The sequence below is a fragment of the Coregonus clupeaformis genome, unplaced genomic scaffold, assembly GCF_020615455.1.
Source record: "Coregonus clupeaformis isolate EN_2021a unplaced genomic scaffold, ASM2061545v1 scaf0040, whole genome shotgun sequence".
Taxonomy (NCBI): domain Eukaryota; kingdom Metazoa; phylum Chordata; class Actinopteri; order Salmoniformes; family Salmonidae; genus Coregonus; species Coregonus clupeaformis.
The window spans coordinates 430,978-448,282 of record NW_025533495.1 but is presented as its reverse complement, the minus strand read 5'-3'; the positions used below and the strand labels follow the sequence as shown (position 1 = coordinate 448,282).

At 46.0% G+C, this 17,305-nt stretch overlaps 1 protein-coding gene and 1 pseudogene across 1 annotated transcript; both read left to right on the top strand.

Moving 5' to 3' along the window:
- Window positions 1-5,441: 5,441 nt before the first annotated feature.
- LOC123483178 lies at window positions 5,442-7,209 on the top strand (annotated as a pseudogene).
- Window positions 7,210-7,479: 270 nt separating this feature from the next.
- LOC123483179 (ribonuclease inhibitor-like) lies at window positions 7,480-15,282 on the top strand (the record flags this gene model as incomplete). The annotated part of the gene is made up of 3 exons (XM_045212694.1): window positions 7,480-7,637; window positions 14,732-14,916; window positions 15,122-15,282. Coding segments are annotated over 3 exons (504 nt in total), but the record flags the coding sequence as incomplete, so codon positions are not given.
- Window positions 15,283-17,305: the final 2,023 nt, after the last annotated feature.

Genomic DNA, 17,305 nt, shown 5'->3' with positions numbered 1-17,305 from the left:
CGGGTGGAGCCAGGGTGACAAGCTAGGCGGGGAGTCATGTCCCCACTGAACGACCTGGGACCTCAGGTCTTCGGGGACAAAAAGGCGGTCAGCTGGGCAAGTGCTGGGACCTGGCTGGTTACGGAGAGCCTCCAGCACCTGTTCCTCAACAGCCCAGGTCAGAGCTGCAACGATGCAGGGACTTGGCAGAATCGACACAGGGTCCTTGGAGGGGTGTCATCCTTCTGGAATTGACGGGAGAGGGCGTCTGGCTTGGTGTTGCGTGATCCAGGCCGGTATGACAGAGTGAAATTAAACCTGGTGAAGAACAGGGCCCAGCGGGACTGCCTGGAGTTCAACCGTTTGGCCGCAGCGGATGTACTCCAAGTTCTTATGATCGGTCCCAAACGAGAAATGGAATGGTGGACCCCTCCAGCCAGTGACGCCACTCCTCCAAGGCAAGCTTCACAGCCAGCAGCTCACGGTTCCCTATGTCGTAATTGCACTCAGAGGGGGACAACCGACGTGAGAAAAAGGCACAGGGATGGAGCTTCCTATCCTCCGCAGCCCACTGAGAAATCACAGCACCAACTCCCACATCCGAGGCGTCCACCTCCACAATGAATTGCCGGTCCACATCAGGCATCTGGAGGATGGGAGCGGAGGTGAACCTCACCTTGAGGGTACTGAAGGCTTTGTCGGCTGCTGGGGTCCAGGTGAAGGGTTGCTTGGTGCTGGTTAGAGCAGTGAGAGGGGCAGCAACGGTACTGTAGTTCCGGATAAACTTCCTATAGAAGTTAGCAAACCCCAGAAACTGTTGCAGCTTCTTTCTGTTCTCCGGAACTGGCCATGAAGTGACTGCTGATACTTTGGCAGGATCCATTTGGATACTTCCCTCTGCCACTATGTACCCCAGGAAGGCCACTGTCTTGACGTGAAACTCACATTTCTCTGCCTTGGCGTAGAGGGAATTCTCCAGAAGACGATGAAGGACTTGCTGGACATGGCGGGTGTGTTCCGACAGGTTTCTGGAGTAGATTAAGATGTCATCCAGGTAAACGAAGACAAACTTGTTTAACATGTCCCGCAGTACATCATTCACTAGAGCCTGGAACACAGCAGGAGCATTGGTGAGGCCAAAAGGCATAACCAGATACTCGTAGTGGCCTGTTGGTGTATTGAATGCGGTTTTCCATTCATCTCCCTCCCGGATCCGCACTAGGTGGTAAAGCGTTTCTGAGATCCAACTTGGTAAAAACAGTGGCTCCCTGGAGCAACTCAAAAGCAGAGGTGAGCAGAGGCAGAGGGTAACGGTTTTTCACTGTGATGTCGTTGAGTCCCCTGTAGTCGATGCAGGGGCGAAGAGATCCGTCCTTCTTCCCCACAAAGAAGAAGCCAGCACCAGCAGGAGATGAAGATGAACGGATTAATCCTGCGGACAGAGAGCCATTGATGTAGTCCTCCATGGACTTTCTTTCAGGAGCAGACAACGAATAAAGACGACCCTTTGGAGGAGCTGTTCCAGGGAGGAGGTCGATGGCACAGTCGTACGGTCGGTGAGGGGGGCAGAGATGTGGCTCTTGCTTTGTTAAACACCTCTCTGAGACCATGGTAGCATTCTGGGACATTGGAGAGGTCAGGAGCGGAGTTAGTAGGTACTGGCCGAGGGGGTAGTGCGGCAGCAAGCAGGCAGGTTCGGTGGCAGTCCTCTCCCCACTCCCTGATCACCCCCGGTCACCCAGTCGAGCTGAGGGTTGTGCCGAGCGGAGCCATGGGTAACCCAGGATGAGGGGTTGGCCTGGAGAGGGGGAGCAGGTGAAACTGGATAGTTTCTTGATGGTTCCCGGACAGACCCATCGAGACCGGGGCCGTGACATGAGTGACCGATCCGAGTAAGTGTCCGACCAGTGCCCGGGCAGGAATAGGAGGTGTCAAACGGAGGTTCTCCAGTCCCAGTTGGCGTGCCAGCTTGATGTCCATTATGTTGGCTTCGGCGCCAGAATCCACCAGAGCAGCCAGGGTGTGAGTTGAGTCAGAGAGGCGGAGGTGAACTTGCAGCAGGGGTTTGCGGTCGGAGGACTGGATGGTCATTGAACTCAACCGACTCCCCTATGCCCGGTGAGCTTCGCCCTTTAAAGGGCAGGTTACCACACGATGTCCATCACCTCCACAATAGAGGCAGAGGTTTGAGGTGAGCGGCGGCTGGCGCTCTGCAGGAGTGAGGGAGGCTCGCCCAATCTCCATAGGCTCAGACTGATCAAGCTGACCTGGGTGAGTGGCAGTAGATGACAGGAGCCCAGTCGGATCTCTCCGAATGCCGGTAGTAGGTGGACCTTGGCGCCCCCTCTCACGACGACGGGTCTGTATCCTTCTGTCGATCCTGACAGTCAGTGCGATGGCTTCATCAAGAGTGGAAGGCAGTTCATGGGAGACCAACTCGTCCTTGATATAGTCAGCCAAACTATGGAAGAACGCGTCCACCAACGTATGGTGTGTTCCAAGAACTCGTCTAGCCAGGGTTCGGAAGTCGATGGAATGGTCTGCGACTGTACGTCTGCCTTGTCGAATACTGAACAGTTCACGAGACGCCTCTGCGGTGGGTGAATCCAGGTCAAACACCTTCAGCATCTCCTCAGCAAACAGGTCGAAGGTTGCACATGCGGGGGTTTGACGTTCGAACTCTGCTGTTCCCCAGAGTCGAGCTCGGCCCGTCAGGTGAGTGATGGCATACCCAACTTTAGCCCCCCTCCGTGGCGAAGGTCCTTGGCTGCAAGGAGAACTGAAGTCGGCAGCTAGTCAGGAATGGCCGGACCTGGGTTGAATCGCCGTTGAACCGCTCGGGGTTTCCAATCTTGGGTTCGGAGCAGCGGCTGCAATGACCGGGGCAGGTAACTCGGGGCTGGGCTGGTGGGCAGACTGGCTGGGGTAAGGTTGGTGAGGAGTTGAATGATCATGGCGAGTTGTTGTTGCTCTGCTGGAACTGCTGCTCATGCTCATCGGTTTCCATGTCGGGAAAGTGTGCGCTGAGTCCATAATGGTCAGATCGTACTGTCACGGTTCAGACAGACGACCAGAGGACCACAATTGCGTCACACCAGAAAGTTTATTAAACTTAAGGGAAAAAGGGAAGTAGGGAGTGAATGAAGGCTCCAGGGGTAACAGGGATCCCGTCCAATGCGCTGGGTCTGTGCCCCCAGTGGCAGCGATGCGGTCCCTATGAAGCCGGTGGTGGGTGGTCCAGAAGTCCTGGGGGAGACACAGACACAACAGGGCGGAATGAAACCAGGCAGCAGTACAGTTCAAGGGAAATCCAAAATACGTAGTAGCAAGGCAGAAGGCTGGTCAGAGTTACCGGGATTGAAGAGTAGTCAGGAGTCGTAATGGCAGAAGCAGGTCTGGATCTCCTGAGGCAGAAGAGTATCCAAAAAACAGGCAGGTCCAGGGTCACAAAACCAGGGTGAGCCAGAAGCGCGAAGCAAACAGGTTCCGGGTGTGAGCTTTGCAGACGATCTGACACCGGGAGAGCTGAAAGACAGGGCCTTAAATACTGGGAGAGGTAGTGGGTAATGCAGCGCAGCTGGCAGAGTAATTAGAGCAGAGCAGAGCAGGGACAGGTGGAGCTAGTTAGGCTGAGTAGAGAGAGTGGTGAGCAGAGTGGAAGAAAATTAAGGTGGTAACCCGGTGGAGTGAGAGGCCCATGACAGAGGTAGATATATACTATTACTGTGTAAAACCTAGCAGTACTACTTATTTCTCTAAGAGTGAGGCAGATATGTAGCATTTTGCAAAAAAACATGATTATTTGATTATCTGAAATGAAACCATCAAGTGATGGATTTTAAACAAATACATGTCTGTTATTGAACAACCCCATGCCATGATTAGATAGTGAAAAAACACACCAATCTCTTTCATAATTTCTTTAAACAATAAAAAGCGAATTTACCAACATTTCTGAAAATGGATATATAGCGTTTTGGAATGAAACTCTTCTTATGTTTCCCCATCTGAGCTCAGAGTAGATGAGAGATGTAATGTTTGTCTCTGTTGTGTTGAAGTCCAATCAAGCAGGAGAGACCAGCCTCCCCTGTACCCAGCTGTGTGTCCATGAAGAGTGACTGGTCTATGGCTGAACCTATAACGTTTAGAGAGGGAGACTTTTCTAGTGAACAAAGGTAAGAAGAACTCATGGGTCATGGTCAGTGAGTTAAACAACACTGTCTCTAGTCATTTCTCCTCTCCCATTTTCCCATTTATTTTTGTTGTTTTCATAATCCATAGGCTAAACCTTTTTTCAATTTTCATAGTCCTGAAACAATATTAAACAAACACAGCATTCCTTCCCCTGTGTGTGTATGTGTGTGTGTGTGTGTGTGTGTGTGTGTGTGTGTGTGTGTGTGTGTGTGTGTGTGTGTGTGTGTGTGTGTGTGTGTGTGTGTGTGTGTGTGTGTGTGTGTATGTGTGTACTCCCTGGATGAGGAAATGTAATCACATGTTTTGTCCACAGAAACCAACAGGAGAGATCAGAGTCAGAGATTGTCAGTGGTCAGTCTTCCCAGAGTCATCAAACAGACCTGGCCTCCATATTCAGTGTATGTGGTCCTGTTATGTACATTTGTTTTTGTTTACCTCAAGTAAAGTTGATCTGTCAATCATTCATTCATGTGTTCATGAGAAAGCATTTAGTATCTTGCTTAACTTATTTACTTGATTTATTTCAGTTGCTTGAAGAGAATATTATGACATTTGTGAAGAACGAGCTGAAGATGTTCAAGAGGATTCTTAGTCCAGAACTCCCAGAAGGCTTTGAGAGTCAGAAACAGGATAAGGAAGTGGTGGATGCTGAAGATGAGAAGCAGGAGAGCAGTGCCAGAGAGGGGGCTCTGAAGATCACACTGCACGTCCTGAGGAAAATGAACCAGAAGGAGCTTGCTGACACACTGGAGAAAAGTAAGAGCTGTCTGCCTCATGTTGAATGCTGTTTTAGAACATTTAAAAGCTGTAGCTAAAGTACAGCTAAAGTAGCTGTGTAACTCAATGATATTGTAGCAGCCTTAACACAACACCCTAGTGACCTCATCAAGTAGCAGCAGGGATGTGTGTGTTGATTAATTTAGACAGAGAGAGAGAGAGAGAGAGAGAGAGAGAGAGAGAGAGAGAGAGAGAGAGAGAGAGAGAGAGAGAGAGAGAGAGAGAGAGAGAGAGAGAGAGAGAGAGAGAGAGAGAGAGAGAGAGAGAGAGAGAGAGAGAGAGAGAGAATAATATAATCATATAATCCAGTCTGTAATGCATTATGAAAATTTTTACACATTTATACAGTCAGTTAAGAGAATAAAGTATTATAATTTAAAATGTCATAACAGTCCCACAATAATGTAGGCTTTAAAACAGACGTAATATTAATATCCTCTGTGTTATTTCTAGATTCAGATGAGCTTGCTGTGATTTGCCAACGTGAACTCAAATCTAATCTCAAAAAGAAGTTTCAATGTGTATTTGAGGGGATCGCTAAACAAGGAAACCCAACACTTCTCAATAAGATCTACACAGAGCTCTACATCACAGAGGGTGGAACAGGAGAGGTCAATAATGAACATGAGCTGAGACAGATTGAGACAACAACCAGGAAACAAGCAAGACCAGAGACTGCAATCAAATGTAACGACATCTTCAAACCCTTAACTGGACAAGACAAACTCATCAGAACTGTGCTGACAAAGGGAGTCGCTGGAATTGGAAAAACAGTCTCTGTGCAGAAGTTCATTCTGGACTGGGCTGAAGGAAAAGCAAATCAGGATGTCCAATTTGTATTTTCATTCCCTTTTCGGGAGCTGAATTTGATGAAAATGGAAAAACACACTTTCATTGAACTTCTCAATCACTTCTCAATGGAAACCAAAGAATCAAGAATCTCCAACTACGACAAGTACAAAGTTCTGTTCATCTTTGATGGTCTGGATGAGTGCCGACTGCCCCTAGACTTCCAGAAGAACAAGATCTGCTGTGACGTCACAGAGTCAACCTCAGTGGATGTTCTGCTGACAAATCTCATCAAGGGAAATCTGCTTCCCTCTGCTCTCCTCTGGATAACTACCCGACCTGCAGCAGCCAATAAGATCCCTTCAGGGGTGTGTTGACCAGGTGACAGAGGTACGAGGGTTCAATGACCCACAGAAGGAGGAGTACTTCAGGAAGAGATTCAGTGATGAGGACCTGGCCAACAGAATCATCTCACACATAAAGACATCAAGGAGCCTCCACATCATGTGCCACATTCCAGTCTTCTGTTGGATTTCTGCAACAGTCCTTGAACACATGTTGAGTACAGACCAGAGAGAAGAGATGCCCAAAACTCTGACTGAGATGTACACACACCTTGTGGTGTTTCATACCGAACAGAAGAATGAAAAGTATCTTGGGAAAGAAGAGACAGGTCCACACTGGAATAAAGAGAGCATTCTGTCACTGGGAAAACTGGCTTTTCAACAGCTTGTGAATGGCAATCTGATTTTCTATGAAGAAGACCTGAAAGAGGCTGGCATTGATGTCAATGAAGCCTCAGTGTACTCAGGATTGTGCACACAGATCTTTACAGAGGAATGTGGGCTGTACCAGGACAAGGTGTACTGCTTCGTGCATCTGAGCATTCAGGAGTTTCTGGCTGCTGTATATGTGTTCCTCTCATTCATCAACAACAATGAGAATCTAATGGCCAAACCTCAATCAATGTTCAGCTACTTTTTTGAGCTGTCAAGAGACAAGCCTGAAGTTACTTTCTACAAGAGTGCTGTGGATAAAGTCTTACAAAGTGAGACGGGAAACCTGGACCTTTTCCTCCGCTTCCTTCTGGGCCTCTCACTGGAGTCCAATCAGAAGCACTTACGAGCTCTACTGACAAAGACAAGAAGCAGCTCACAGAGCCATGAAGAAACAGTCAAGTACATCAAGGAGAAGATCAGGGAGAATCCCTCTCCAGAGAGGTGCATCAATCTGTTCCACTGTCTGAATGAACTGAATGACCATTCTCTAGTGGAGGAGATCCAAAGCTACCTGAGCTCAGGAAGTCTCTCAGAAGAAGAACTGTCACCTGCACAGTGGTCAGCTCTGGTCTTTGTGTTGCTGACTTCAGAAAAGGAGCTGGATTTGTTTGACCTGAAGAAATACACCAGATCAGAGGAAGGTCTTCTGAGGCTGCTGCCAGTCGTCAAAGCCTCCAGAGCTGCTCTGTGAGTACATAAAATGACATTTAAGTACTAATCATCAGGAAGAAATATTCAGTTTAGAGACATATGTATTATTGAATAACATATTGAATCAATGCATTGATGTTCACATTAGTCTAACAATATGACCATACAATTCTAGGAGACGGAAGATGAATCTATAAGTTGTTTAAGAGAATAAACCAAATGCATCTGCCATTGTCCTTCTACACTACTGGTGTTAAATTAACAGTTTGTGAAATCATGATGATCTCTTTGCAGGCTGTCAGGCTGTGGAGTCACAGAGGAAGGCTGTGCTTCTCTGGTCTCAGCTCTGAAGTCAAACCCCTCACACCTGAGAGAGCTGGATCTGAGTAACAATGACCTGAAGGATTCAGGAGTGAAGCTGCTCTCTGCTGTCCTGGGGAATCCCCACTGTAAACTGGAGACTCTGAGGTCAGTATTCCTGTAGTTGGTCAACAAGTGATAACTGTTCACCAGATCCACATGTGTTTACCAGGCACACATAGTCCACACCATATGTGTTTGGACAGTGAAGTTTACAGTTTTAAATTTAGTTTTTAGATACAATGTTTCATATTATGCAACAGTACAGAATGTCACCTTTTATTTAAAGATTTTCATACATATACAGTGAGGGAAAAAAGTATTTGATCCCCTGCTGATTTTGTACATTTGCCCACTGACAAAGAAATGATCAGTCTATAATTTTAATGGTAGGTTTATTTGAACAATGAGAGACAGAATAACAACAAAAAAATCCAGAAAAACCATGTCAAAAATGTTATAAATTGATTTGCATTTTAATGACGGAAATAAGTATTTGACCCCCTCTCAATCAGAAAGATTTCTGGCTTCCAGGTGTCTTTTATACAGGTAACGAGCTGAGATTAGGAGCACACTCTTAAAAGGAGTTCTCCTAATCTCAGTTTGTTACCTGTTAAAGACACCTGTCCACAGAAGCAATCAATCAATCAGATTCCAAACTCTCCACCATGGCCAAGACCAAAGAGCTCTCCAAGGATGTCAGGGACAAGATTGTAGACCTACACAAGGCTGGATTGGGCTACAAGACCATCGCCAAGCAGCTTGGTGAGAAGGTGACAACAGTTGGTGCGATTATTCGCAAATGGAAGAAACACAAAATAACTGTCAATCTCCCTTGGCCTGGGGGCTCCATGCAAGATCTCACCTCGTGGAGTTGCAATGATCATGAGAACGGTGAGGAATCAGCCCAGAACTACACGGGATGATCTTGTCAATGATCTGAAGGCAGCTGGGACCATAGTCACCAAAAAAACAATTGGTAACACACTACGCCGTGAAGGGACTGAAATCCTGCAGTGCCCGCAAGGTCCCCCTGCTCAAGAAAGCACATATACAGTGGGGAAAAAAGTATTTAGTCAGCCACCAATTGTGCAAGTTCTCCCACTTAAAAATATGAGAGAGGCCTGTAATTTTCATCATAGGTACACGTCAACTATGACAGACAAATTGAGAAAAGAAAAAACAGAAAATCACATTGTAGGATTTTTAATGAATTTATTTGCAAATGATGGTGGAAAATAAGTATTTGGTCACTTACAAACAAGCAAGATATCTGGCTCTCACAGACCTGTAACTTCTTCTTTAAGAGGCTCCTCTGTCCTCCACTCGTTACCTGTATTAATGGCACCTGTTTGAACTTTTTATCAGTATAAAAGACACCTGTCCACAACCTCAAACAGTCACACTCCAAACTCCACTATGGCCAAGACCAAAGAGCTGTCAAAGGACACCAAAAACAAAATTGTAGACCTGCACCAGGCTGGGAAGACTGAATCTGCAATAGGTAAGCAGCTTGGTTTGAAGAAATCAACTGTGGGAGCAATTATTAGGAAATGGAAGACATACAAGACCACTGATAATCTCCCTCGATCTGGGGCTCCACGCAAGATCTCACCTTGTGGGGGTCAAAATGATCACAAGAACGGTGAGCAAAAATCCCAGAACCACACAGGGGGGACCTAGTGAATGACCTGCAGAGAGCTGGGACCAAAGTAACAAAGCCTACCATCAGTAACACACTACGCCGCCAGGGACTCAAATCCTGCAGTGCCAGAAGTGTCCCCCTGCTTAAGCCAGTACATGTCCAGGCCCGTCTGAAGTTTGCTAGAGTGCATTTGGATGATCCAGAAGAGGATTGGGAGAATGTCATATGGTCAGATGAAACCAAAATAGAACTTTTTTGGTAAAAACTCAACTCGTCATGTTTGGAGGACAAAGAATGCTGAGTTGCATCCAAAGAACACCATACCTACTGTGAAGCATGGGGTGGAAACATCATGCTTTGGGGCTGTTATTTTTCAAAGGGACCAGGATGACTGATTCGTGTAAAGGAAAGAATGAATGGGGCCATGTATCGTGAGATTTTGAGTGAAAACCTCCTTCCATCAGCAAGGGGCATTGAAGATGAAATGTGGCTGGGTCTTTCAGCATGACAATGATCCCAAACACACTGCCAGGCAACGAAGGAGTGGCTTCGTAAGAAGCATTTCAAGGTCCTGGAGTGGCCTAGCCAGTCTCCAGATCTCAACCCCATAGAAAATCTTTGGAGGGAGTCCGTGTTGCCCAGCGACAGCCCCAAAACATCACTGCTCTAGAGGAGATCTGCATGGAGGAATGGGCCAAAAATACCAGCAACAGTGTGTGAAAAACCTTGTGAAGACTTACAGAAAACGTTTGACCTGTGTCATTGCCAACAAAGGGTATATAACAAAGTATTGAGAAACTTTTGTCATTGACCAAATACTTATTTTCCACCATAATTTTCAAATAAATTCATAAAAAATCCTACAATGTGATTTTCAGGATGTTTTTTCTCATTTTGTCTGTCATAGCTGACGTGTACCTATGATGAAAATAACAGGCCTCTCTCATCTTTTTAAGTGGGAGAACTTGCACAATTGGTGGCTGACTAAATACTTTTTTTTCCCCACTGTACATGCCCGTCTGAAGTTTGCCAATGAACATCTGAATGATTCAGAGGAGAACTGGGTGAAAGTGTTGTGGTCAGATGAGACCAAAATCGAGCTCTTTGGCATCAACTCAACTCGCCGTGTTTGGAGGGAGGAGAAATACTGCCTATGACCCCAAGAACACCATCCCCAACGTCAAACATGGAGGTCAAACATTATGCTTTGGGGGTGTTTTTTCTGCTAAGGGGACAGGACAACTTCACCGCATCAAAGGGACGATGGACGGGGCCATGTACCATCAAATCTTGAGTGAGAACCTCCTTCCCTCAGCCAGGGCATTGAAAATTGGTCGTGGATGGGTATTCCAGCATGACAATGACCCAAAACTCACGGCCAAGGCAACAAAGGAGTAGCTCAAGAAGAAGCCCATTAAGGTCCTGGAGTGGCCTAGCCAGTCTCCAGACCTTAATCCCATAGAAAATCTGGTGGAGGGAGCTGAAGGTTCGAGTTGCCAAACTTCAGCCTCGAAACCTTAATGACTTGAAGAAGATCTGCAAAGAGGAGTGGGACAAAATCCCTCCTGAGATGTGTGGCAAACCTGGTGGCCAACTACAAGAAACGCTCTGACCTCTGTGATTGCCAGCAAGGGTTTTGCCACCAAGTACTAAGTCATGTTTTGCAGAGGGGTCAAATACTTATTTCCCTCATTAAAATGCAAATCAATTTATAACATTTTTGACATGCGTTTTTTCTGGATTTTTTTGTTGTTATTCTGTCTCTCACTGTTCAAATAAACCTACCATTAAAATTATAGACTGATCATGTCTTTGTCAGTGGGCAAACGTACAAAATCAGCAGGGGGATCAAATACATTTTTCCCCTCACTGTATATTTCACCGTTTAGAAATGAAAGTACTTTATTATGTAGTTCTCCCATTTGAAAAAGTCATAATTATTTAGACAAATTAATTTAGTCAAAAGTTTAGTATTTGGTCCCATATTCCTTACCTGCAGTGATTACATCAAGCTTGTGATTCTACAAACTTGCTGAATGCATTTGCAGTATTTTTGGTTCACACACACTGGACACACTCACACACTGGACACACACACACACACTGGACACACACACACTGGACACACACACACACACACTTGACACACTCTGGACACACACACACACACACACTGGACGCACACTGGACACACACACACACACATTTGACACACACACACTGGACACTCACACAACCTGGACACACACACACACACACACTGGATGCACACACACACACACTGGACACACTGGCACACACACACACACACACACACACACACACACACACGCTGGACACACACACTGGACACACACTGTACACACACACACTGGACACACAAACACAAACACACACACATTAATTTAGTCAAAAGTTAAGTATTTGGTACCATATTCCTTACCTGCAGTGATTACATCAAGCTTCTGATTCTACAAACTTGTTGAGTGCATTTGCAGTTTGTTTTAGTTGTGTTTTGGATGATGTTTTTCCCAATAGAAACTGAATGGTGAATAATGTCCTGTCATTTTGGAGTCACTTCACTTGTATTCTCAGTATGAATAGAAGATGTTTCTGAACACTTCTACATTCATGTGGATGCTACCATCATTATGAATAATCATGAATGAATCGTGAATGATGATGAATGAGAAAGTTACAGAGGAACAAGGATCATACCCCCTCTGTTATTGGTAATGGTGAGAGGTTAGCATGTTTTTGTTGTAGCCTCTGTAACTTTCTCACTCATTATTATTCATGATTCATTCATGATTTTTCTTCATGTCATCATCAGGATTCATTTAATAGTTATCTACTCACTTAGACAGAAAATTACTCCAGTCATCATCCACCATTCAGTTACTATTGGACAAAACACAACCCAAAACACAACCAAAAACAAACTGCAAATGCAACCAACGAGTTTGAGACCAAATACTAAACTTTTGACTACTTTAATACATTATAAGTGAATTGGTCAGAATACTTATGACTTCTTCAAATAGGGGACTAGATACATAAAGTGCTTTCATTTCTAAACGGTGAAACAGATATGTTGTCACGCCCTGGCTCTGGGGACACTGTTATGTTGAGCCAGGGTGTGTAGATCAATGTGTTTTGTTTCTATGGGTGCTATTTCTATGTTGGCCAGAGTGGCTCCCAATCAGAGGCAACGAGTGTCAGGTGTTGTTGGTTGTCTCTGATTGGGAGCCATATTTAAACAGTCTGTTTTTCATTCGTGTTTGTGGGATTTTGTTTCTAGTCTGTTGTGTTAGACCGTGAACTGTCACGTTATCGTTTTGTTGTTTTTTGATCGTGTCTCTAATAAAGAGTATGTTTGCCTGCAACGCTGCGCCTTGGTCCTCATCTGTTCCTGACGATCGTGACAGAAAATCCCACCAGAACTGGACCAAGCAGCGAGTTGAGGAGCCATCGCCAGGGAAATCCCTAGCAGATCTCCCGTGGCAGCCTCGACTGGGTCAAGCCGAGTGAAGAGCAGAGAGGGTGGACTTGGGAACAGTGGAGGAAGAGTCTCGACTGGGTCAAGCCTAATGAAGAGCAGAATGGCTGGAGTTGGAGGCAGAAGAGCGAGAGTTGGGCGAGAACTATAGAGGCCTGGCCCACGGGGGAGGAGAGACCCCCAGACATTTTTAGGGGGGCTCACGCCGGGGGCGACGGGGCAGCAGGAGGCCGCGATGGAGGCTGTCCAGCGGGTGTGCAAGGGAGGCCGCCAGGTTAAGGGGGCCACTGGTCACAGAGGAGAGGGGAAAGTGTGGATGCACGGCGAGAGGTACTGTGTGTGTGTTACCAGTCCGGTCCGGCCCGTTCCTGATCCCTGCATAGGGGCCAGTGATGTGTGTCCCCAGTACGGTCCGGCCTGTTCCTGTTCCTCGCATCGAGCCTGTGGTGTGCGTCGTTCAGTCCGGGCACGGCCCGTGCCCGTTCCCCACGCCAAGCCAGTGGTGTGCGTCGTCAGTCGGCGCGCCGTGCCTGTTCCCCACACCAGGCCAGTGGTGTGCGTCGCCAGCCCGGTCCGGCCCGGCTCCTGCACCCCACACCAAGCAAGTGGTGTGCGTCGTCAGTCCGGCACAGCCGTGCCCGTTCCCCACACCAAGCCAGTGGTGTGCGTGCGTCAGTCCGCACGGCCCGTGCCTGTTCCCCACACCAAGCCAGTGGTGTGCGTCGCCAGTCCGGTCCGGCCTGTTCCTGCTCCCCGCACCAAGTCAGTGGTGCGTTTCGTCAGCCCGGTTCGGCCCGCTCTGCTCCCCGCACCAAGTCAGTGGTGCGCCGTCAAGCCGGCTCGGCCTGTCCTGCTCCCCGCACCACGTCAGTGGTGCGCCGTCAGCCCGGCTCGGCCCGTTCCTGCTCCCCGCACCAAGTCGGTGGTGCGTTTCGTCAGCCCGGTTCGGCCCACTCCTGCTCCCCGCACCAAGTCAGGGGGTGCGTTTCGTCAGCCAGCTCGGGCCGTTCCTGCCTCCCCACACCAAGCCAGTGGTGTGCGTCGTCAGTCCGGCACAGCCCGTGCCTGTTCCACTGGTGCCTGGTTCAGCACGGGTCAGCTGCTTCACGCCGGAGCTAGAGCAATCCGCTCCACCAGTGTGCAGTCCAGCTCCGGCCAGCGGGGCCAGACCGACCAGGGGTACTTTGGGGGTTGGAGAGGGAGCGGGGATCAGGCCCGGAGCCGGATCCGCCCCTAGGCGGAGTGCCCACCCGGTCCCTCCCCTGTAGTATTTGGTTGACGCGGTCGGAGTCCGCGCCTTTAGGGGGGTACTGTCACGCCCTGGCTCTGGGGACACTGTTATGTTGAGCCAGGGTGTGTAGATCAATGTGTTTTGTTTCTATGGGTGCTATTTCTATGTTGGCCAGAGTGGCTCCCAATCAGAGGCAACGAGTGTCAGGTGTTGCTGGTTGTCTCTGATTGGGAGCCATATTTAAACAGTCTGTTTTTCATTCGTGTTTGTGGGATTTTGTTTCTAGTCTGTTGTGTTAGACCGTGAACTGTCACGTTATCGTTTTGTTGTTTTTTGATCGTGTCTCTAATAAAGAGTATGTTTGCCTGCAACGCTGCGCTTGGTCCTCATCTGTTCCTGACGATCGTGACATATGTATTAAAATATCCTCAAATAAAAGGTGACATTATATACTGTCACCTCATATAAAACATTTGATCTCAAATCCAAAATGCTGGAGTATAAAGCCACATTTAAAATGTTAGCTTCACTGTCAAAATAGATATGGTGTGGACTGTATACTCAATACAATCTAAATCTGATACCTCACTGTCTGTCTTTTGACTGATACTACTTTTTAAACTGGTCTGGTCAGTCTACTCAAATAATTGTAATATGCATTTTTCTCTCTACACACAATATTATGATTTTTTCTAATAATAATATATATATATATATGGCAGGTTTCAGGACACTGGTATAAATGAAAATGTTGAAAAAATATTCTGCCACTATTTTCAACACCAAAGAATAGCAGTGTGGTTTTAATATGATTTGACTCTTTGCAGGCTGACAGGCTGTCTAGTCACAGAGGAAGGCTGTGCTTCTTTGGTCTCAGCTCTGAGTTCAAACCCCTCACACCTGAGAGAGCTGGACCTGAGCTATAATCACCCAGGAGACTCAGGAGTCAGACTGCTCTCTGCTGGACTGGAGGATCCACACTGCAGACTGGAGAAACTCAAGTATGTAGAGGGTTTATGTCAATGTTCATATCAGACATGTTGGAGTTATCAGGATAGTTAAGACAAACATTCTGACCACCACGTGGACTAAGTTATATAAAGACTGTGTGTATGTGTGTGTCCAGTGTGTATGTGTGCACGTGTATCAGTGTATCACACACACACATACACTGGACACAAAAAATATACTGCCACTATTTTCTGTCTGGCTGTCAGGCTGTCTAGTCACAGAGGAAGGCTGTGCTTCTCTGGCCTCAGCTCTGAAGTCAAACCCCTCACACCTGAGAGAGCTGGATCTGAGTAACAATGACCTGAAGGATTCAGGAGTGAAGCTGCTCTCTGCTGGACTGGAGTATCCCCACTGTAAACTGGAGACTCTGAGGTCAGTATTCCTGTAGTTGGTCAACAAGTGATAACTGTTCACCAGATCCACATGTGTTTACCAGGCACACATAGTCCACACCATATGTGTTTGGACAGTGAAGTTTACCGTTTTAAATTTGGCGCTATGCTCCAGCATTTTGGATTTGGGATAGAATGTTTCATATTAGGTGACAGTATATAATGTCACCTTTTATTTGAGGATATTTTCATACATATCTGTGTCACTGTTTAGAAATGAAAGCACTTTATGTGTCTAGTTCTCCCATTTGAAAAAGTCTTAATAATTTGGACATATTCACTTATATTGTATTAAAGTAGTCATAAGTTTAGTATTTGGTCCCATATTCCTTACCTGCAGTGATTACATCAAGCTTGTGATTCTATAAACTTGTTGAATGCATTTGTAGTTTGTTTTGGTTCACACACACTGGACACACTCACACACTGGACACACACTGGACACACACACACTGGACACACACACACACACACACACTTGACACACACTGGACACACACGCACACACATTTGACACACACACACACTGGACACTCACACAACCTGGACACACACACACACACACACACTTGACACACACATACACGCTGGACACACAAACAACCTGGACACACACACACACTGTACACACACACATTGGACACAGGCACACACTGGACACACAAACACACACACTAGGATTAATTTAGTCAAAAGTTTAGTATTTGGTCCCATATTCCTTACCTGCAGTGATTACATCAAGCTTCTGATTCTACAAACTTGTTGAATGCATTTGCAGTTTGTCTTGGTTGTGTTTTGGATGATGTTTTTCCCTAATAGAAACTGAATGGTGAATAATGTCCTGTCATTTTGGGGTCACTTCACTTGTATTGTCAGTAAGAATATAAGATGTTTCTGAACAATTCTACATTCATGTGGACGCTACCATGATTATGAATAATCATGAATTAATCGTGAATGATGATGAATGAGAAAGTTACAGAGGAACAAGGATCATACCCCTCTGTTATTGGTAATGATGAGAGGTTGGCATGTTTTGTTGTAGCCTCTGTAACTTTCTCACTCATAATTTTTCATGATTCATTCATGATTTTTCTTAATCATGTCATCATCAGGATTAATTTAGTAGTGTTTAGAAACATGTTATCTACTCACTTAGACAGAAAATTACTCCAGTCATCATCCACCATTCAGTTACTATTGGACAAAACATAACCCAAAACACAATCAAAACAAACTGCAAATGCAACCAACAAGTTTGAGACCAAATACTAAACTTTTTTGACTACTTTATTACACTATAAGTGAATTGGTCAGAATACTTATGACTTCTTCAAATGGGGGACTAGATACATAAAGTGCTTTCATTTCTAAACGGTGAAACAGATATGTATTAAAATACCCTCAAATAAAAGGTGACATGATATACTGTCACCTCATATGAAACATTTGTTCTCAAATCCAAAATGCTAGAGTATAGAGCCACATTTAAAATCTTATCTTCACTGTCAAAATAGATATGGTGTGGACTGTATACTCAATACAATCTAAATCTGATACCTCACTGTCTGTCTTTGACTGATACTGCTTTTTAAACTGCTCTGGTCAGTCTACTCAAATATTTGTACTATATATTTTTCAAGCAGTACTTTGATAATGTGTCATTTCTAATAATGATACATTCATTTATGAATAGATGTGTGTGTGTGTGTGTGTGTGTGTGTGTGAGTGAGTTCAGGTGTATCCCTCAATGACTGTCTGTTCTTCTGCTTACCGCTACAGTGTGGAACATGGTGGAGAGTACACAATGAAACCTGGACTTAGAAAATGTGAGTGTTGACTGCTGTGAAGAATATGACTAAGAATAAGTGTTAATTCAAGTGAAGTCAAAGTCGAAGACCACCATCATTACTTACTTGGTCATATTAAATATCAGCTGTAGTTCTACAGAAGCACAAATCAGGGACACCAAAGTTTACAAAGAGTTGCTTTGACAAT